This window comes from Hyla sarda, chromosome 3 (assembly GCF_029499605.1).
Source record: "Hyla sarda isolate aHylSar1 chromosome 3, aHylSar1.hap1, whole genome shotgun sequence".
Lineage (NCBI taxonomy): Eukaryota > Metazoa > Chordata > Amphibia > Anura > Hylidae > Hyla > Hyla sarda.
In genome coordinates this window covers 198,914,491-198,936,840 of record NC_079191.1, presented here as the reverse complement: position 1 = coordinate 198,936,840, position 22,350 = coordinate 198,914,491, and the positions used below count along the sequence as shown (strand labels likewise).

The 22,350-nt window shown below is 39.5% G+C and overlaps 1 protein-coding gene across 6 annotated transcripts in view; it reads right to left on the bottom strand.

Moving 5' to 3' along the window:
- The window catches only part of COL19A1 (collagen type XIX alpha 1 chain), a 1,011,804-nt gene that overhangs the window by 475,285 nt on the left and 514,169 nt on the right, over nt 1-22,350 (bottom strand). For all 6 annotated transcript variants that reach the window (XM_056565831.1, XM_056565835.1, XM_056565834.1 and 3 more), the window contains exon 18: nt 21,921-21,974. In XM_056565831.1, the coding sequence (XP_056421806.1) occupies nt 21,921-21,974 (54 nt within the window). The remainder of the gene's footprint in view (nt 1-21,920; nt 21,975-22,350) is intronic.

Below are 22,350 nucleotides of genomic sequence, written 5' to 3'. Positions count from 1 at the left end.
CCGGCGATCTGACATTTTATCCCTATCCTTTGGATATGATAAGATGTTTAGGGGCGGAGTACCCCTTTAAAATTTGGTAGTGGAATACTTTTTTCGGCGCATGTTCTCCCTGATGCATCTCATTATGCATTATGAGACAATTTCAGTTGCTGTTTTTTTTTTAATAGATATTAATAATTATTTGTTGAACCTAGGGATGCCATTTGTAATAACATTTTGCATACAGTGTGTCACTGTACAACACATACACAGATCACGTATGACACATGCAAGGTATAGGAGAGTAAGGATGGCTGCTCCCCTATCTCCAATGCTACAGTCATAACAGCTGTGAACGACACTTATACTGTGATATGTGCAGGTCACAGTATATCTGGAATGAGAGGTGGTGTCAGATGTCATAATTCTGGGGGCATGCTGCCAAAACTCTGCAAACACTTGTATACCATGAGCCAGCAGTGGCTAAATAGATTTAAAATACACAATTGTGGATTTTGCTACAGATTGGGCTGCTTCCGCCCTTCTTCCTGTATGCTGCGCTCCCTCTCGGGGCAGGGACAGTGTGAGGTGGATTTTTCAAATCCATGCAAAAGTCGGACCGCGGTCCGTCTTTTGCATGGGTTTGAAAAATCCACCTCACACCGGCTCTCCTTGTCAGCGGGAGGAGCCTGAGACACCGCTGGCCAGCAGAGTCAGGAGCGCGCCTGGCAGGGATGCGTGCACATCGCTCGTTCCCGTCTGTCTGCTTGACAGGCGGGAGCTGTGCTGAGTATCAGATTTCGGACTCAGCCGCCAGGCTGACGTGAGTCTGAAATCACCAAAAAAGAGACTCGTAGGGAGACCCCTAGTGGCCAACAGTTCAAACACAAAAAAAACATAGAAGAATACATTTTTTTAAATAGAAACATGTTAGTAAATTTTTTATATGTAATAAACTATAAAATATAAAAAAAATTTGATGAGAGATACTCTTTAACTATTGCATTGTAATTTTGCGTATTTTTTTTTAAAATCCCAAATGATACATTAATGACCACTACATATAAATTGGCCTATAAAAACAATTCTTCAGAAATTACGAACAAAATATGAACAAGTGTTTTGCATAATGTTATGTATAACTTTTTTTTGTCCCTTGTTAAAATATCCATTGAGTTCTATCATGTTTTGAACATTACAAAAACAGGTGCTCTCTGGCACTGCCAGTGTCCATAGGTAGGAAACTCCACAATGACTAATATTAGGCACATCCCATGTTGGTATAGACCGGGTGGTGCTATCACATAATAAAGTAGCAACACTTCCAAAATGAATAAATCAAAGGAAAGGTATGGAGCGCTCACCATAGAAGTCTTGAGAATGTAGCCTTTATTTATTTCACAACAATATTATATAGCAAGGAATATTCATGCTGGGTAGCCAGATGGAAGAGAGGTATAGGGAGAAAAACCAGCTGGGTTACCATCATCCATCTGGCTACCCGTCATGAATATCCCTTGCTGTATTATATTGTGGTGAGATCAATAAATGCTATCTTCTCAAGACTTCTGTGTGAGTGCTCCATACCTTTCCTTTATTATATTCAGTTTATTTGTCTACCACGTTTTACCTGTCCCCTATAGAGAATAAAAGACATAATGGAAATTTTAGATGGTGATTTATTATTATGTAGTCACCCAACTGACTAACAAAATAGCATGAAAATATATACTATTACCAATATGTCTCTATACAAATGTAAACATTTATATAAGTTGGAATAAATCTAAAACCTGATAATAAAACTGTGGAAAGATATATGACCTTCTATAAAAATGCTCTTGTTCAAACCTAGAAAATTGAAATGGTTGTAGTAATATTGCACTTCCCAGCTAATAATAGTGTTCTGCAGTATATGGATCGGTACAGTAGCCGGTGTTTGATTGTAAGGTGTTGATTCGATAGCCTCTGCATTCTGCGTATTAGCTGTCTGCCGTTGCTTGTATTCACAGAATACTTGTTGGGACAAGCTATTACTGTGCTAAGCAAAGCCTTAAAGTGCCTGTATTTAAAGACTCCGGTGCTGCGGAGGGGAGATAATTACACAGACCTTGGAGTTGCTAGACAACCAAGACACTAGGCACTGGTGTGTGCATCCCACTGGCAAGTCTTCAGTTGGTACCAAGTTAACACTTTTCATGCAGCCCAACCTTTTTACCGGGCAAGCAGCCAACAGGACATAACACAATTACAGAATATGTGCCAGCAAGATGGAGAAATGAAAATTTTGCTGTTGTTTATGGAGTAAAACAGCCCACTTTAATTTCTGCTTTTGTGGCTATAAATGTTTAAGACTGCGCCGTTTTATTACAATATAAAACACTGCAAGGATCAGGGGACGTAGATGAATTTTGCCTAGCTTCTATTTCACTGTCACACTGCAACACAGAACCTGATTTCCATAAACTATAGAGATGATTTAAAACATGAAGTATCATAAATACTTGAATTCTTTTTATTATCATGAAAGCTTAACAGGGAAAATGGCCTGAATCCAATCCTTTCACCCTAAAGAATCTTACTAAAATTCCTGATAGAAATGAATGAAACATTAAAAGGAATCTGTCAGCTACTTCATGCTGGCCTTCCTGAGAGCGGCATGACGCAGTGACAGGCATGCTGCCTTGAACAGCGTGTCGCTTATGTATGACTATTATATGGTTTGGCCACACTTACAATTCAATAACTGCTGGGCAATGCCAGCGCTGAGAGCCAGAGGCCTGATATATTCACCTGCCCTCCTGCTGAATAACAGGTTCCTCCTTTTGCATAGTAATTGGGGTAAAGTGTCCATCAGCAGGTGGGAGTGGGAAATCTGCATCTTATTAATACATCAGATTCCTGGATTGGCAACCATTACCATAAAACCTTAAAAAAGATAATGAAAACCTTCTGTAAAGGAACTTCTAAATAATATACACTGTATGCAAACTACTGCTAAAGAGTCATGGAGTTGGGCACAGCCATGCTGAATAATCCATATACAAGGGAGATATCTGTGGGTAGTCAGATGGATGCTTCCAGAAGGTAGCTTATAATGGTATATCCTGGCCTGGTGGGCATCAATCAAGGAAGAAAGGGCACGTTTAGGGACAGGTCAGCATGACCTTTACAGTAGCAATATATACTGTATATACAGATTATATCTTCAAATTTATTTTATAATATAAAAGCTCCTTTAGAGATAAATAGACACTCGGCACTGCTGCCTCTTAATACGGCATAAGCATGTTAGCACCTCTGTTAGCTGTTCCACGCCAGGTGGTGCTCTCTGTATAATGAGTAGTCCAATGCACAAACTTCCAACAGCGTAGAAAATAGAACAGGGCAACTCACCATCTGCGTTTTCACCGCTTCTTTATTCAAGAACACATACGGGGTATATACAGTGCAGGATACAGGTGGACGACAAGGTAGAGGGGATGTAGTCCAGGATCTAGGGTGCCGTTTCACAGTGTATGCTTCAACTGGCCCACAACGTCATCACGTGTGTCCAATGTGATGACGTTGTGGGCCAGTTGAAGCATACACTGCAAAACGGCACCATAGCCCCCGGACTACATCCCCTCTACCTTGTCGTCCCCCCGTGTCCTGCATTGTATATACCCCATATGTGTTCTTGAATAAAGAAGTAGTGAAAACGCAGATAGTGAGTTGCCCTGTTTTTTTTTTCTAAGCTGTTGGAAGATTATTTTATAATACAATGCATTAACAAATAATATATACAGGCTTATGTTTATATCCAGTATAAGGCTGTGAATGTGGTATATGGCAGAACATATACTGACAGGGTCCTTTAAGATAACATGCCAGAAAACTATGTGCAGATAATGAAAAGGGAATATCCTTGGAACATGAGGCTATAAAAGGCATATGTGTTAGTTCTTTTGAAGGGCAGCCTCAGGCATACAAACTTGCAGTCAGAATGTTTTTAGCATAGTTTGATTACAACTGATTAGACTTGTAGCTTACAGAAATAAGGACATTGTGCAGAGCATCGATACACTAAAATAGTATATTATTCTATCATTAAAGGGGTTTTCTGATCAAAGGGTGATAAAAAAAAAAACAAAAAAAAAAACTTAAAGGTGTTTTCCACCATAAGGGGATTTTAGTATGTACCTGGCAGACAGTAATGGACATGCTTTGGAAGGATCTGTGCTTGTCTTGGGGCTAAATGGCTATTTTGTAAGATTACCATAATACTGTGGCTAGCTTTTTGTGAACTGGGTATTTCCTGTTGGAGTTCGTTCTCTCAAACGCCACATCACATAGTTGCTTGTTTGAAAGTGTGAGGTCACTTTCCTTCCTCCCACACATCAGCTACCCCACCCATTGAAACACAAAGGAGTTGCATTCCATTCAAAAGACCAGTGTTTTCTAACCAGGGTGCCCACAGCTGTTGCAAAAATACAATTAGTTGCAGAATGATCTCTCTTGCACCCAGTGGTTGCTCTTCCCATTGACGCAGGACAGGAAAACCTGAGACCTGAGTCATTTTTATATGCTGTTATAAATAAATATTGGGGTGGAAATAACATAAGAATTGTGCGACCACCATAACACACAGGTACAGACACTATATTATGAACTACGCTAACTTTACAGCCCCTGTAGCATAGTAAAAAAAAAAAAAATAATATATATATATATATATATATATATATATATATATATATATATATATATAATCATGGGATTTCACTCACCATGAAAGTCATACTTTGGGCCCCCTTCTATGTCGCATTACCTCTGGCCACATCACTATATCTTTTTCAATTTTCCCATCATGGTGCACATTGCTCTTTACTACAATTCCCATGAGGCCTTGCTTCCACGCTCTGGGTGGGCATGATGTGGCATGGTTGTGGCCAGTCAGAAATAGCGTGTGCTCTTAGCAATGCAGGAAAGAAGAGTTGGGTGGGGAGATGATATGCTGGATGCTAAACAGAAGATGCATGACAACGCAAGCCCCTGCCCTGACATAAATGCTACATTTAATAATAATTTTCTTGTGGGCTACAAGACTTCCTGTTAAAGGGGTACTCCCGTGGAAAACTTTTTTATTTATTTTTTTTAAATCAACTGGTGCCAGAAAGTTAAACAGATTTGTAAATGACTTCTATTAAAAAAATTGTAATCTTTTCTGTACTTTTTAGGGTCTGTATACTACAGAGGAAATGGTTTTCTTTTTGGAACACAGAGCTCTCTGCTGACATCATGACCACAGTGCTCTCTGCGGTCATCTCTGTCCATTTTAGGAACTGTCCAGAGCAGCATATGTTTGCTATGGGGATTTTCTCCTACTCTGGACAGTTCTTAAAATGGACAGATATGTCAGCAGAGAGCACTGTGGTCATGATGTCCGCAGAGAGCTCTGTGTTCCAAAAAGGAAACCATTTCCTCTGTAGTATACAGCAGCAAATAAGTACTGGAAGGATTAAGATTTTTTAATAGAAATAATTTACAAATCTAAAAAAAAAAATAGGGTATGTGCAGCTCACAATATAAATTAGTCGAGGCTAAATGGAAAGTATTTACACCAAATAAAATACTAGTACAAAATAATATATAAGGGAAAAAAGGTACCAAATGCCTCTAGACTAATACCATACAATGGTACATGATGATGGGATTACAGAAAAAATAATAAATCGGACTGTGCTTCACTTTAAATGATGTACAAATTTAATATAAATTAATATAAAATATTACAAATAAGACATATAATAAATAATGCAAATCTAATACATAAATGCCTCCTACCACAGGGCCCTTGTGGGGAGGTATGATATTTAAATACAAAGCATATATTAAAAGATGTTAAAATATAGCATGTGGATTATATTCTACCGCTATCCCAATATAATGCAAACCGACATAGTGTACTTTTGTGCGGTACACTCCGTTCTCATGTGATCTAGAACAGTTCACAAAGTGATATAGTTACCAACTCCTAATGGTGGTTTTGGCTGGACGTCCGAGAGATGGATATGTGGGGGCTGTGTCCAGCGCTAGCGTGCGCTTACGGTGACGGGCCCGGATGCCACAGGCCAAAAAAGGTCACCTGGTCACGGAGTAATTGCAGGCTCGATGGCAGATGTAGTGGAGGCTGTGTCCAGCGCTGGCATGCGCTTGCGGTGACGGGCCCGGTTGCCGCAGGCCGAAGAGAAGTCACCGGTCACGGAGTAGCTCCGGAGGTGGAGATCTGCTGATTTTACACCTGGCTGTAATCTATCCGCCATTCCACCAGACGCCGAGAGATCTTCCACGAGGCTTTCCTTCCCTTGTTTCCGGAGCAAGATCCATCTATCTCCGAGTACATCTGCACCTCCGGAGCTACTCCGTGACGGTGACTTCTCTTCGGCCTGCTGCAACCGGGCCCGTCACCGCAAGCGCATGCCAGCGCTGGACACAGCCTCCACTACATCTGCCATCGAGCCTGCAATTACTCCGTGACCAGGTGACCTTTTTTGGCCTGTGGCATCTGGGCCCGTCACCGTAAGCGCACGCTAGCGCTGGACACAGCCCCCACATATCCATCTCTCGGACGTCCAGCCAAAACCACCATTAGGAGTTGGTAACTATATCACTTTGTGAACTGTTCTAGATCACATGAGAACGGAGTGTACCGCACAAAAGTACACTATGTCGGTTTGCATTATATTGGGATAGCGGTAGAATATAATCCACATGCTATATTTTAACATCTTTTAATATATGCTTTGTATTTAAATATCATACCTCCCCACAAGGGCCCTGTGGTAGGAGGCATTTATGTATTAGATTTGCATTATTTATTATATGTCTTATTTGTAATATTTTATATTAATTTATATTAAATTTGTACATCATTTAAAGTGAAGCACAGTCCGATTTATTATTTTTTCTGTAATCCCATCATCATGTACCATTGTATGGTATTAGTCTAGAGGCATTTGGTACCTTTTTTTCCCTTATAATTTACAAATCTGTTTAACTTTCTGCCTCCAGTTGATTAAAAAAGAAAAAAAAAACTTTTCCACGGAAGTACCCCTTTAATGTAAGTAGTAATGCGATTAAAGTTACCATGGGGGGCGGCGGGACAAACCTCCAGCTGTTGCAAAACTACAACTCTCAGCATACCTTTTGGCTGTCTGTGCATGCTGGGGGTTGTAGCTATGCAACAGCTGGAGGCACACTGGTTGCAAAACACAGAGTTTGTTACTTAACTCAGTGTTTCCCAACCAGTGTGCCTCCAACTGTTGCAAATCTGCAACTCCCAGCATGCATAGTCTGTCAGTGCATGCTGGGAGTTATAGTTTTGCAACAGCTGGAGGCACACGGGTTGGGAAACAATGAGTCAGGAAACAGACAATATTTCCCAACCAGTGTGCCTCCAGTTGTTGCAAAACTACAACCCTCAGCATGCACAGACAGCCAAAGGGTATGCTGGGAGTTGTAGTAATGCAACAACTGGAGGAGAACAGTTTGGAGACCACTGTGTAGTGGTGTCCAAACTGTAGCCCTCCAGATGTTGCAAAACTTCAACTCCAAGTATGCCCAGACTGTCCAGGCATGCTGGAAGTTGTAGGTCGGCAACATCTGAAGGGCCAGATGTTGCCGAACTACAACTCCCAGCATGCCTAGACAGTCTCTGCATGCTTTGAATTGTAGTTTTGCAACATCTGGAGGGCTAAAGTTTGGACACTGTGCCCTTCCAGATGTTGCAAAACTACAACTCCCAGCATGCCGAGACTGTCCAGGCATGCTGGGGGTTCTAGTTCTGCAACATCTGAAGGGCCAAATGTTACAGAACTACAACTTCCAGCATGCCTGGACTGTCTGGGCATGCTGGGAGTTGTAGTTTTGCAAGATCTGGAAGGACACATTTTGGAGACCACTGCACAGTGGTCTCCAAAATGTGGCCCTCCGGATGTTGCAAAACTTCAACTCCCAGTATGATTAAACAGCCAAAGGCTGTCTGGGCATGCTGGGAGTTGTAGGTTTGAAACTCCTAGAAGCAGCAGTGAAGATCACTTTACGGAGATCCTTACTGCTGTATCTGACGCAGTGGCTGCCTCCACTTGCCTGCTGGTCTTCCCCTGCTCCAATCGCTGGTCCCCGGTCCTTGGTCCGCGCATGCTCAAGGTACCTGCCGCTAGTTGCCGCGTCCCCACTGTACTTGTCGCCATCTTCCCCCACTCTGTCTGGCCTTTCAGGGGTGGGCAGTGCGGAGGATCTCAACTGTCACCCCCGCCCCTGCCCTGCGATTCGCCCGGCTCCTATCCTTAAGGATGTTCGGAGCTATCACTGACATCTCCACTCATCCCTATTATCCGGGCTGTCAGGTCACCAGAGACACGATCAGCTCGGAATCGCCGCAAATCGCTGATCTGAATTGATCGGCGATTTGCAGCGATTGCTGATATGGGGGGGTCTCAGGAACCCCCCTGGAATTTGCACAGAATGCCTGCTGAATGATTTCAGCAGGCATCCTGGTCCGGTCCCCGCCCGGCGCGTGGCCGGTAACTAAATTCCCATGGGCATACAGGTACGCCCTGGGTTCTTAAGTACCAAGGAGCAAGGGCGTACCCATACGCCCTGGGTCCTTAAGGGGTTAAGCTCTCTGGATCTACAGCAATACTGGAAGATAAGAGATGAGGTAGCAAGATACTCTTCAGCATCATGAGATCAGGAACCAAATTGAAATAGAGGACATTGGAATTTCACTTACCAAATGAATAAAAAGTAATTCCCAGAAAGCCCCTTTAAGACACTTCACACAGCCCTAGATGTGTTACCATGCATTGAGATAAAGACAGAGTATTCTAGACATGTGGATGTCTGGACTGTCTGATCTGAAGAAGATCCTGTATATTATAAAGCTTTTATTTGGCTTTAACCGATTTCAGAATGCAGAAAAAGGCATGCTTATCCAGATAAGCACATTGCTATCTCCTTGCAATACTTTTTATTTCATATGTAGCTTTGCTGTACGTTGAGATATGGATGAACGTATCAATCTGTGAATGTTGGCTATAGTGTTTACATTTGTCAGATTGATGTAAACTAGAAGATAATTATAACACTAATGCTAATGAATTACTACGTACAGAAATTGAGTGATCTGTTCATCAGAAGGATTGACAAATATGGGACGAGAATGAAAAACCACAGACGGTGGTTGTGTGTTGACACTGTCTGATTATACAAGGGAATTGGAGATATTCCCAGTTGTAGAAGATAGCAGTTGACATTTGTACCAGTATTCCTATGAGAGCAGCTAAGCACAATGAAGTTAATCACTATAACCCCAATTTAATAATGTTTAATAAAAATGTATTAGGATTGGAAGGGTTAAAAGTAATATTTAGCATGAACTTAGAAGATACATTTTATTTAGTAAATATTTTTTTTTTATGAAAATAGCAATGCTTTCAACTGGCTGGCAAGCAGCTTCAATGAATACCTGCAATTCTTCAGCCTCAGTGCAGAAACATAGACAGTCAGATAAATAGTTTAGAGTGAGAAGACTCTAAAAGGATAAATGTTGGGTTGATTATCACTAGTGCAGCAAACAATCAGCTCAATGTAATTGCTATAGGTGACTACTCCACTTTTTCGTTGCACTAAAATTAATATAAAATGTCTAGCAACTATTCTGCAGTGTCCCACTGTGTGCCTTTTGGGACTGTTATGTAGGTTGTCAGGCATTTGTCCCTTGTATTCATGTGAATTCCTGATGTTATGATGTTTTTTCATTGATTTATATTGCACTATTGTAATCCTGTGGATATTGTGTGTTTGTTGCACTATTTTAATGTTTTCCCCTTTCTACTGGCTGAAAGTTAAGGGAGCCAATGTATTTACATAGGCCTATTGATTTGTATTGGAGACATTCTAGTTAGTGGGCGGAGTCTTCACTAGCTTAACCTCTTTTTCCCAAGAGAAATTAAACCAGCTTAGTCTACTTAGTAGTATATTAAAGAAAGGATAGGAGTGCCTAAACTTAACAGCAGTGGCGTCAGCATGCTCCTGGTGTGCACCAAGCTTACCACCAGAATTTAAAAGAGTAACAGATGAATGGGACCACGGATCAGGGGTAGGTAAGTGTCACCCACACAAACTGCCTGTACCACAGTGTTTGTCTATATGTGGACACCCAATGTCATGGAAAAGAAGCCTTTTGAGTGATAACATGTCATTATAATATATTGAATTTGTTTCATAAGAAATTGGAGCTCTTAATTTAATTAAAGGAGAGGTAGCTATGCTTATAAATAATTAAAGGGGTTATCCAGGAATAGAAAAACAGAGCTACTTTCTTTCAAAAACCGCTCACCGTCAGTCTCCAGGTTGGGTGTGGTTCTGCAGCTCGGTTCCATTGAAATGAATGGAGCAAAGTGGTAAAACCACACCCAACCTGGAGACAAATGTGAACCTGTTTTTGAAAGAAATTAGCAATTTTTTTCTATTCCTGGATAACCCCTTTTAACAGGATATTCTGCTATAGAAACAGTGCCACACATGTTTTCAGGTTGCGTGTGGCATTACAACTCAGCTCTAAACCAGTGTTTCTCAAGCGCGGTCCTCAAGTACCCCCAACAGTTCATGTTTTCTGGATTTCCTTAGTCTTTCACAGGTGATATAATTATGGTCAGTGAATCAGGTATCACCACAATTATATCATCTGTGAAAGACTAAAGAAGTCCTGAAAACATGATCTGTTGGGGGAACTTGAGGACCACGTTTGAGACGCACTGATCTAAACAGTGCTATAGAAAGGAGCTGCACACACACTGAGGACAAGTATTGGGCTGTTTCTGGACAAAAGCATCTATCTTTTTCTATTTCCGGCTTCATATTTTAGAGGGCCTTTGAAAAACACAAGCAGCAGTATGAATGCTTCCTAAGAATAACTGTCCCATCAGTATTCCTATATAATAGTGATAAATTCCCCCACCATGAAGATAAGATTTCAAACGCATTGAATCAGAAAAAAAATTAAATTCCTTATCTTTTGCTTTGCTATTAAGGGGTAATACATTCATTCAAGTGATTGACTGCCCTCATGTCTCTTTTATCTGTCTTTTATCTAGCTCATCAATTTTATGCTATGATAATAAGTAGAGATCAACAAATCTGTCCCAAGATTCTCCAAAATACAAATCACGGGGTAAGCCTGTCAAATTAATTCTACCATCTCTATAGATGAGCAATGTTCTTATGAAATGAGCGAACATTTTCTTCTCCACTGTTTATTCAAAATGGTAATTGTTCTGATTCACTGTGAATCCTAAACCTGCTGAATCAATTCTATATCCCTTATTTATAGCCTCTACTGTTTATATGACAAGATCTAACCAGATATTGTCACTTTTTTTTTTTACAGGAATCTGGATGTGATAAAGGTAAAATGTTAATCATGTGGATTTCTTTTGTGTGATGCATGTATAGAGTACACGTCTAGATCGCCTTTTATTGTTTTTCCCGACACTCAAGGCATACCAAAAATCACTAGATGGAGCTGTTGTCCATATAATAGCCTTTACGTTGGATTTATTCTCTTCTTAAATTGCAATGCGTTGAAGTGTGTCAAGTGCAAGTAGTAAAGTGATGGCAGCGAAAGAAAGAAACAATATGGCCACTTTAGTGAAAATATTAGATCTCTAAATAGAGAAGTATCATTGACAGGGAAACATCATGCAGATCATATAAAACAAATGATGTGTTTCCTGGTTGTAATGTCTTATGAAATGGAAGCTGTCTGCAGCATTTAGTGTTTAACCTGACAAGAAGGAAGTGACATATTATATAGCACATTTCCTGAGAACTATCAACCTGTCAAGTTCTTATCAATTCAAGATCTCAATAAGTAGTTAACGAAATTGAAACTTTGAGGGGAGGATCATTGTATGACTTATTAATGTCATGGAAGAGAGTTTAGCCCCTCCACCACTCTATTTCAATCTATAAAGTCATACATGCAATATGTAATAAGATCTGTAATAAGATCTGACATGCAGAGTTTTTGCATGCTTTACAACATATCAAAAGTTTTTGTATTTGACAGTGCCCATTTAAACATTTTAAAGGCTTAAGCTAACCCTTCAGATTTGTATTTTTTTAAATACTATTTTTTTTTTGTCATTTATTGCTCTTTTAGCATCAGTTGTCACCGTTGTAGGCTTTCAATTTAATTGTTTATATTTTTCCCCTTAGGGATACATTTAGCAGCATAGTTATTTAGTGTTGATTTGAAAATCAAATCATCTGTATCAGCATTTGACAACACCTGTCTATGTCCTGAAGTGTAACTCTTAACATTAGTCTGCAATAGATTTTGAAATCGTATCCACTTTGCAGCTTTAGCCCAACCATGACCCCAATATATTTCTGTATAGTTAAAATCTCCCATTATTACCATTGTACCCACCTGGGCAGCCCTCTCTATTTGTGTATGCAGTTGACCTTCTTACTGCTTTTACCCTAACTTACTGCTTTCTCTGTGATAAGTATGCCGTTTCCAAGATTGTCAATAGCCCTCAGTGTTGCACTTTGCTTCTCCAGATCTCTAATATGAGCTTTTAGGTGGTATATACATATGGCACATTGTGCAGTGAAGAAAACTTCCAATCTTTCTATACATAATGCTTGGTTACAAAACAGTAATAATTAATTGTAAAGGAAACATAATACAGAGACTTTTAACTCCTGCTTTTAACCCCTCTTTTTAACTCTCCACTTATTTCCACAAGCAGATGAAAACACAAGCACAAACAGAGCAAGCTCAGAGCCAAGTTCTGCAGTGTATCCTATAGCACCTGAAACTAACTGACCCCTCCATCTGGTGCACAGCAGACTAGAAAAAAAAGTGCAAACGTCTTGAAACTTGTGCACAAGCAACTCCATACCAATACATATTGGACAACCATATGGTTCCAACTTTGATGAAACAGTTTGGCTTTGGCCCTTTTTTGTTCCAGCATGTCTGTGCCACCATGCACAAAATTGGGGAATTTTGTGTGGTAGAACGTGATTGGCCAACACTGAGCACTGACCTTAAAGTGGTACTCCCTTGCTAGACATCTTATCCCCTATTCAAGGATAGGGGATAAGATGTCTGATCGCAGGGTCCGGCTGGTGCCCCCCCCATCTCTGTGCATACAACCGGCATTCTGAACATTATGTTCAGAACTATGGGTTTGGGAGGCCATAATCATGACATCATGCCACGCTTCTCCATTCATGTCTATGAAGGGGGCATGATGTCAGGACCATGGCCTCCCCAATCCAGCATTCTGAACATAACGTTCAGAATTCTGGGTGTCTGCACGGAGATCGCGGGGGTCCCAGCGGCAGAGCTGTAGCTAGCTCCTTTTGCGTCTGAGGCGAGAACAGTAGATTGTGCCCCCTCCCCCCCCATTTCAGCTCAGGGCACCCCTTGGAAAATATATTTTTGCAGGGAATCCCCACAGAATAACTTTTTTGATATGTTGGCTATGTAGATGACATTATTGCTATATGCAGCGACTCACAAATGACGTCCTTTCTGTGATTGGAATCATTCTCTTGTTCTTTTCTTCCCCATATGGCCCCGGACATCATGATGATTAATTCCATCCTAAACTATAATATAATGTGTGCCTGACATCTCTTGCCAATGTGCCCCCTTGCAGCAGCATGCCTGAGGCAATTGCCTCAATCGCCTTATGCGAGTTATAGCCCTGCCCAGCGGCCAGACTCCTGCAATCAGACCTCTTATTCCCTATCCTTTGGATAGGGGATAAAATGTCATGCAATGAAGTACCCCTTCAACCCCATTGAACACCTTTGGGTTGAACTAGAACAGAGATTTTGATGTTTATGGATTAAGAATTGAATGTCTTATAAGTATTTGGACAACTACACATTTCAACTACGAAAGCTTTTATGAGTCTTCCAGGGGTCGTGAGAGTAACATGTGGCTTTCAACAAACTGGTTGGGGAAACATATTCTACTAAAGTGGGATCAATATAAAAAGCTAATTTCAAGGATGGCATCTGAGATCTAAAGACAGGAAGACAGATATAAAGAAGCACATGTTACCTTTATAGTAACATACACGGGTACGCACATATACTGTATGTAGTAGCAGAGCAGATAGACTAGTTAGTTAGCAAAGCTTTTCCAGGTCTTCCGCCACAGCCTCTGTGCACTGATCTTAGTGAGCATTACTCTATCACATACTCACTTAGCGCACTGAACTGATTGGGTGAGATTAAAAACCAAGCAAAATACAGTAGTAAAATTCAGCAGTAAAACAGAAGTCTGCCTGTTTTACTCAACTATAAAATCCTTGCTTTTAAATGTAGATACTAATTCTTCATGTTCTGACAATTACATCTAGCATTTCCATATTTCTTCTCATAATTCTTTAATAAATTAATCTCATTTACAGCTGAGTGGCTCTCTTTGTTATTTCATAGTCTAAGCTTGGGCCTAATCCTTTTTTCTGTTCAACTCAGGCAGTCCTTTATCTTTCAAATTAATTAGATTAAAAAAAAAAAGTTATCCTATCTTAAATACTGGCTCATTTAGCCTATGTCAACCTTTGCAGACTGTCCTTGTTTAAAGAGCTGTGCAATATCGCCTGATGCTAATGGGCTTTATGGTGATTCCGATTTTCACATTTCATTTAAATCATGTTATCTATTCTTTGGGAGTTATGTTAGGTATTCTGAACACCTTTTTGTCCAATCATAATTACAGAAGTACAGCTGCAGTGTCTGACAATGCTACTGACCTGAAGGAGGCTAAGAAATGGTTGACACTCATTAGTCACTTTGAATTTTAATTAAAACCTTCAATTTTTTTTTTTGTAATTCTACATCCTGAGGGACTTTTATTCCATACATGGCAAGAGATTGTATCATGCTAGACACTGATAAGAGTAGAAACATTTAAGAAAATTGTTATTTTATTTTTGCATATTTCCAAGCTGTCTACTGCTGTGATTAGACTGATCATACACATTAGATGGTAGCCAGGTGTTGGATATGCAGAACAATGTATTGTAGCTTCTATGCTGGTTAACCTTAGAAGAAACAATAGTAACTGGCTGAAAAAAGAAAATCTATTGGCAACTTATTATTGTTATTTATTGTCTGTCTTTCACACTTTTGGTTTAAATGTAGTATAGCAGTTTCTTGGATATCATCCAGTTAACTTCACCTCATGGTTGTTACACATGGATTACATTTGATTTTGCATTTATATCTCATATTCATACTCTCAACATCCATTGCAGGCTTCCACCGAGAACACACTTTGCAAATTCTCAAATTTGTCCTTTCCTGACCCACAAAAAGAACTGAAAGTTATTTGGTTTAAATAATATCCTTTGTGGTCTGCTAGCAACCAGTTTGGTCTATCTTCAATCTATGTTCACTACACATACTACACAGATCAACCCATTTAAAGGGGTTCCCCACAATTGCACATTTGCCCCTTTCTCAGGATAGGGTATAATTATCTAATCGCACGAAGTCCGACTAATGGCACCCCCTGAAACCTCAAGAACAGGAACCAAAGTCTCCTTTCACAATGGAGTCATAAAACTACCAACAAAGGAAAGGAAGAAATGCTCAGCTCACCATCCACTTGTAGTATGTAGCATTGACTTGGGCTGGGTAGAAGCACCTGGAGCAGGGATGAATCGGGGCCGCTTCCCGTAAATGAGAACCATACAAACAAAGGGAATCCAGCTCTCAGGATGTAGAAGAGGATAAGACGTAGCTTTTAATAACTCATGTTAAAATGATCCAAAATCGATCACAACCCAAAAAAAAAAAAAGGGAGGGAGAAAGGTGGGTGGGGGCACAAGCCCCTAAAACCAACACGCCAAAGCGTTTCAAGCTCAAAATGCGTTGGCGTGTTGGTTTTAGGGGCTTGTCCCCCCCCCCTTCTCCCTCTCTTTTTCTTTTTTGATCGGTTTGTTGTGATCGATTTTGGATCATTTTAACATGAGTTATTAAAAGCTACGTCTTATCCTCTTCTACATCCTGAGAGCTGGATTCCCTTTGTTTGTATGGTTCACATAAAACTACCGTCGGTCTTTGACAGAATGAATGGAGTGGTAACATACATGAATGTCCATTTGCTCCATTCTAACAGGATACTTAGGTCTCCTTTGCCGAAATTGCATGGGTTCCCAAAAATCGGAACCAATCCTCCAACTTTTGAACTCCATTTGCAGAAGAGTTTATATCCTCTAAATTTAATTATGCTTAGGTATTTCCCCTTTAACCAACCTCTACTGTCCCATGACACTTTCCTCTCTAGTACTCTTATTACCATCTGGCACTCCATTTTGCACAATCTATTTGCCACAATAATTTAAACACATCCAAACATCTGGCTTTTCTTAAAGGGGTTTTCCCATCTCAAAGTCATGGCATATTGGACCCCACTGGTGATGAGAATCAGGTGAGCAAGTCTAGTGTTACATTCCCTTCTAATTTTTGCCTTATACAGCATTGCTCCTGACCATTTGTCTGTGCAAGTATCTACAGCCCATCCTATTCCTTTGTAGTTTCTTGCTCCGCCAGGCAGCCAGAAGTGATGTGAAGGATAAAAACAGTGAAGGAGATGCCAGTGTTATATCCACTGATCATAAGGTAATTGTATATCCTAGAGATATGCCCTCACTATATGAGATGGAAATTTTGACATTGTTTACGTATTTCCATATGTTGTAATTTCCTCATTATTTTGGGCTGTGCTCTTATGGGAACATGACTAGAGCTCTAAATAGATGATAAGAATATTACTATAGCTATAGATATGTTATCATAAATATATAGTAATGAGATTATTAACATATACAGTGTATGCTAAAGTTTGCAAAGCAGCAGCTCATTTACTGTTTTTACTTCATCACCACAAAGGTTGTGTAAGCTCTGCAGTGCTCAGGTACTATCGCCAGAAAACAATTAGTATGAACTCAACCCGACAATAGTCTCCTGTGTCTAATAGCAGTGGTGCTACACATGAAATAGATAGTCACTGCAATCCATATCACGAAAAGCAGATAATGAAGAGGATAGAGCACTTGCATTCTGATTTCTCAAATGATTTTTAATTCTGTATAATCCATATAAAAAGACAGGCAGTTTGTGTAAAGGAGAGAGACAAGTGTAGTGGCATTCGCTGGGCAATGGCCATTTTGTACTATTCAGTGCTGAAGGAAGCAAGGAGAAACACTGAATAGCGTGAAACAGCTGTTGCCACGCAAACTCCCCTGCTCTTATTTCTCTCCCTTGTATACAATATGCAATTTATTGAGAAAATAATTATTGAAGCCATTAAAGGGTAAGTGCTTCGTCCTCTTCTTTATCCTCTACCTTAAATTGACTGTTTTTACTGCCCATCTTCAACCATGTCCCAAGCATATGGTCAAAGCTTTACAAAATAGTTAGTTATAGTGGAATTTAAAAACATGAAGACTTTCCTAGAAGTTTTCTATTATTATGTCTTGAGGAGAGACCCAATGACAGCATAATAATGTTATGCAACCTAAAAACAATGTATAAAGAGAAAGAAAGTGTTTTCATTTGCAACGTTACCCATTAATAGAAATAGATTTAAATATACATTCAGGTTAAAGTTAGGAGTATTATCAAATACAATGGGAATTCTTATTGTCTAACTGCTGCATTGCAGAAAAGTAAAACAGTACTACCCTGCTAGCAAGACATTTGCAGTCAACCGTGGTGATACAAACAGAGGAAAGAAAAATAATAGTGGCTGCTGTCATAAAATACATTCTCAGATGACCTTTAACATAATTTCTAACACTGATCATCCACCTTGGTTTAAATTCTAAGATATGCCACGAATCATAAAACAGTAAGAAGACAGGAACAAGGGTAATAAATCTGTAGTCTCTCGGGGGAGCTTGTGTTTGACACCGCATGTAGTAAAATGGGAGAGAGAGCAAATACCTGATTGGTCAAAGCACACAACGCAGCTATGACATCACACTTGGGAGAGCTAATTGAGCAAGCATGGAAATAAAGAAATGTGGAGGGGGGTTTGGGGAATAAAGGGAAACTTACAAAATTGACATGCTTTTCCACAGCAACCATTAAGTTATGAACCATCACAATTAAAGGGGTACTCCGGCTCTAAGACATCTTATCCCCTATCCAAAGAATAGGGGATAAGATGCCTGATTGTGAGGGTCCCACCACTGGGGATCCCCATGATCTTGCACGCAGCACCCCGTTATAACCATTACTGGCGATCACGGGGGCCGGAGCATTGTGATGTCACGGCCACGCCCCCGTGTGCAAGCCTATGGGAGGGGGCGTGGCAGCTGTCCTCCCATAGGCTTGCATCGAGGGGTGGAGAGTGAAGTCACATGGGGGCGGGGCCGCGCATCGCAATGCTCCGGTCCCCGTGATTGCCAGTAATCAGACCTGGAGCGAACATGCTCCGGGGACCGATTATAACGGGGTGCTGCGTGCAAGATCACAGGGGTCCCCAGTGGCAGGACCCCCGCGATCAGGCATCTTATCCCCTATCCTTTGGATAGGGGATAAGATGTCTTAGCGCCAGAGTACCCCTTTAAGAAAGTAGTAAAGGTATGAACAAAAAAAGTATGCAGCTGGGATCACATAGGAGAATCTGTTGGATTCATTTTGAATTTGTATCGCAATTTTAATTGAGAAGTTCCTGGATTGTCCTGCAATAGCCAATTGTCCCTGCACCTGAGCAGGTGGGCCAGGTGAAGAGTTCCCAGCCCAGTGAATATAGTGAGTGGAAGCTATGATGCTTAGAGAATCACTGCTTAACTCCAACCTCCTCAGTGTACAGGAGCAAGGACAAAATTAATTTGAAAGTTAACATTCTAACTAATCTTTTGTGAAACTCGGACTGAATTTAGATAGTCCCAAATTGATTTGCTTATATCTAATACTCTCTATGAATTTTTGTTTTAACCTCTTGAGGATTAGGCCATTTTTGCACTTTCATTTTTATCTCCTCCCCTTCTAAACATCATAACACTTTCAGTTTGACTTTGTTTTACTTCTTTAAAAACAATTACAACTTTTTGTACCACAATTAGTATGTTTAAAAATATCCTATTCTGACTCCATTAACTTTTACATTTTTCTGTATACAGGGATGTATGAGGGTTCATTTTTTGCGCAGTGATCTGTAGCTTTTATCGGTACCATTTTTGATGGGACTTTTTGATCACTTTTTATAAAAAAAAAGTATACAAATTTACCAAAAATACACAATTCTGGACTTTGTTATTTTTTTACGTATACACCATTGACCTTGCAGTTAAAGTAAATTAAAGTTTTATTTTTATAGTTCATTCTTTCACGCACGTGGCAATATCACATATGTTTATGTTTATTTTTGTTTACATTTTTTTTATGGGATCAGGGGGGCGTATCTAGCTTTTATTAGGGAAGGGGCAAAATCCCTTTTATTAACTTAAAAAAAAATTACACAATGTTATAGTCTTCATAGGGGACTATTACATGCAATCTTTAAATTGCATACACTGTTCAATGATTTTCGGTAGCATAGCATTCATCAGTGTTATCAGTACTCCATTGCTCCAGCCTGCCATGGCTGGCAGGAGCATCAGATCATCGATCAGATGGTGAGGAGGCAGGTAAGGACCCTCCTGCCATCCTCTCAGCTGATCGGGACAATGTGGTTTTACAGCAGTGGTCCAGATCGGTACTGCCGAGCAGCCTTGAAGTGTTTTTTTTAACATTTTAGACACCGCAATCAACTTTGATGGCGATGTCTAAGGGGGTTAATGCTGGGCATCACCGTGATCAGGGATGTCCGGCATTAGCCATGGGTCCTGGCCGCAGAGAGCCGCCAGGAATAACCAGCTATCACCTTTGCTCAGCTCCTAAGCACGTGTCATAGAAGGGGAGTGGGACAAAGGCGTACAGGTATGTTCATATTATCTATGCATAGACTCATATGAGGGGATTTATTAAACCCTGTGCAGAGAAAAAGTTGACCAGTTTCCCATAGAAACCAATCAGATTGCTTTATTTTTTTTTTCAGAGGCCTTTGTAAAAATGAAAGAAGCAATCTGATTGATTGCTATGGGCAACTGGTAAACTTTATATCTGCACATGTTTTAATAAAGCATATCATTAAAAAAAAAGTTTTAATTAAGTGAAAATAAAATAATAATAAAAAAATATATATTCCATTGTTTTGTAGTTTTTGTGGTAAAATGTGTGATGCTATTACGAAGTATAATTGATCTCCTATATGGTTCTGTATATGGAAAATTGTTGAAAGAGTTATAGCTATTAACAGGCGAGGAGACAAAAATGAAACAGCAATAATAAAAATTGGCTACTTTATGAAGGAGTTAATATCTGGTACCAAAAAAAAATTATGTTCTAAAGATCCAGGAAAATGATTTTTTTTCCCCTTAAAAATCACAAACCCTGACATCTGTAATACTGTGAAAGGACTATTATACTACCTACAAGGAGATAAACACCAGTGATATGTTAAGTGTTTAAGATAAACAGGCTTACTATACAAACCATTTCCCAAAGTGTTTTCTTTATTTATCTCTGGGAGGTAGGAATTATTTCTTAAAATGGATCCTTCATTTTAGTGGAATGACACTTTGCTCTTTCCACCAAATAAGGCTGTTTATGTTTTTATTTACCCATGGCATTTTTTTCCATTTTAGAAGCCGATTTGGTTTGACCTAAGGATTGCTGTACTGTATATGTTAAATATTTATTGACTTGCAGTAAATTCCTACCAGGATTATTTATCCACATTTTGAGCTTTAGGATTTCGAAGAACAGAATTTTAAAGATTTAACTCTTGTAGGTAGGTAAATGAGCTTATTCATGCCTTAGATGGATGTCGCTTTACAACTTAAAGAATAACCTATAAGTTGAAAAAGTGTCCCAGTTTCTCATATATTAAGAAGCTAATATTTTCCTGTTATTGCTTTTTTAATAATTCAAGATATATTTTTTACATTTAATCAGAAGGCACCTTTTTATTAGTCTCATGTGCTGAAAGTAGTCTCACTTTATCATGTTCGCAGCTATAATTCATTGACCAAATATGCTGAAAAGCCTCTAGGTGCTAAAGTGATCAATTCCATGATGGCTTTAGTGTTTCTTCATCGCATATATTTCCTTACTCAATGTTAAAGTGCAGATTTTCTGTTTGATTTACTGCCTGTATTCCTCAGGGATCTGAGAGAATCTTTGACTTGTCTTTATACTAGTTTACAACAATAATGTACCTCGAGAATACATGCAGATACCATCAACACTAAATACAATAGGTTAAATAAAGCAGGAGGTTTAAAGGGATACTCCTTTGGAAAACAACCATTTTCATATCAAACGGTGCAGGAAAGTTAAACAGATTTATAAATTACTTCTATTTAAAAATCTTAATCCTTCCAGTCCTTATCAGCAGCTGTATACTACAGAGGAAATTATATAGTTATTAACTGACCACAGTGCTCTCTGCTGCCCCCTCTGTCCATATCAGGAAATGTCCAGAGCAGGAGCAAATCCCCATAACAAACCTCTCCTGCTCTAGACAGTTCCTCACATGGACAGAGGTGTCAGCAGAGAGCACTGTGGTCAAACAGAAAAGAACCACACAACTTACTAAGGAGTACTTCCAATGACTGCATTTCACCTACACTACAGCTGCCCGTCAGTAGAATACTCACTTTAGATATGATGTCTGGAACTGAACAAAAGGTTACTGTAGTATTATACACCTTGTTTATCACATTTCTACCAAAGTAAAAAAGACTTGCACAAAAGACATTTCAGCATTAACATACTGGTAGAAATAAATAGTAGTACAATGTACTTACAGGAAGTCCAGTTGAGCCATTCTTGCCAGGAGGTCCTGGTTTTCCTCGCCTACCCTGTAAAGTAAAAACAGAGACAATGTTGAAATTCCTTCCATAAAGTAGAATCATTGAAGTTAAAAATGGAAAGGATGACATTTCAGAAAAATACATCCAATTTTGTACACTTCATACATTCGTGATTTCATCAATTAGCTCTAATGGCAACTAGAGAGTTTCTGAAAGCTGAACATAGAGACAGCATTTGTGTGAATCAAGGAAATGATTTATTGGCATACTGTTTTCTGTTGCTTAATGTGTTCTTTAGTCATGACGACTTGTATTAATGCAGTTTTAATATTAAATTATCAATACATTTATGAAGATCTTATTAACCTACTAAGTGTGGTGTCCCTAATAATAATCATGATGATAATAATAGTAATGGGTAAAA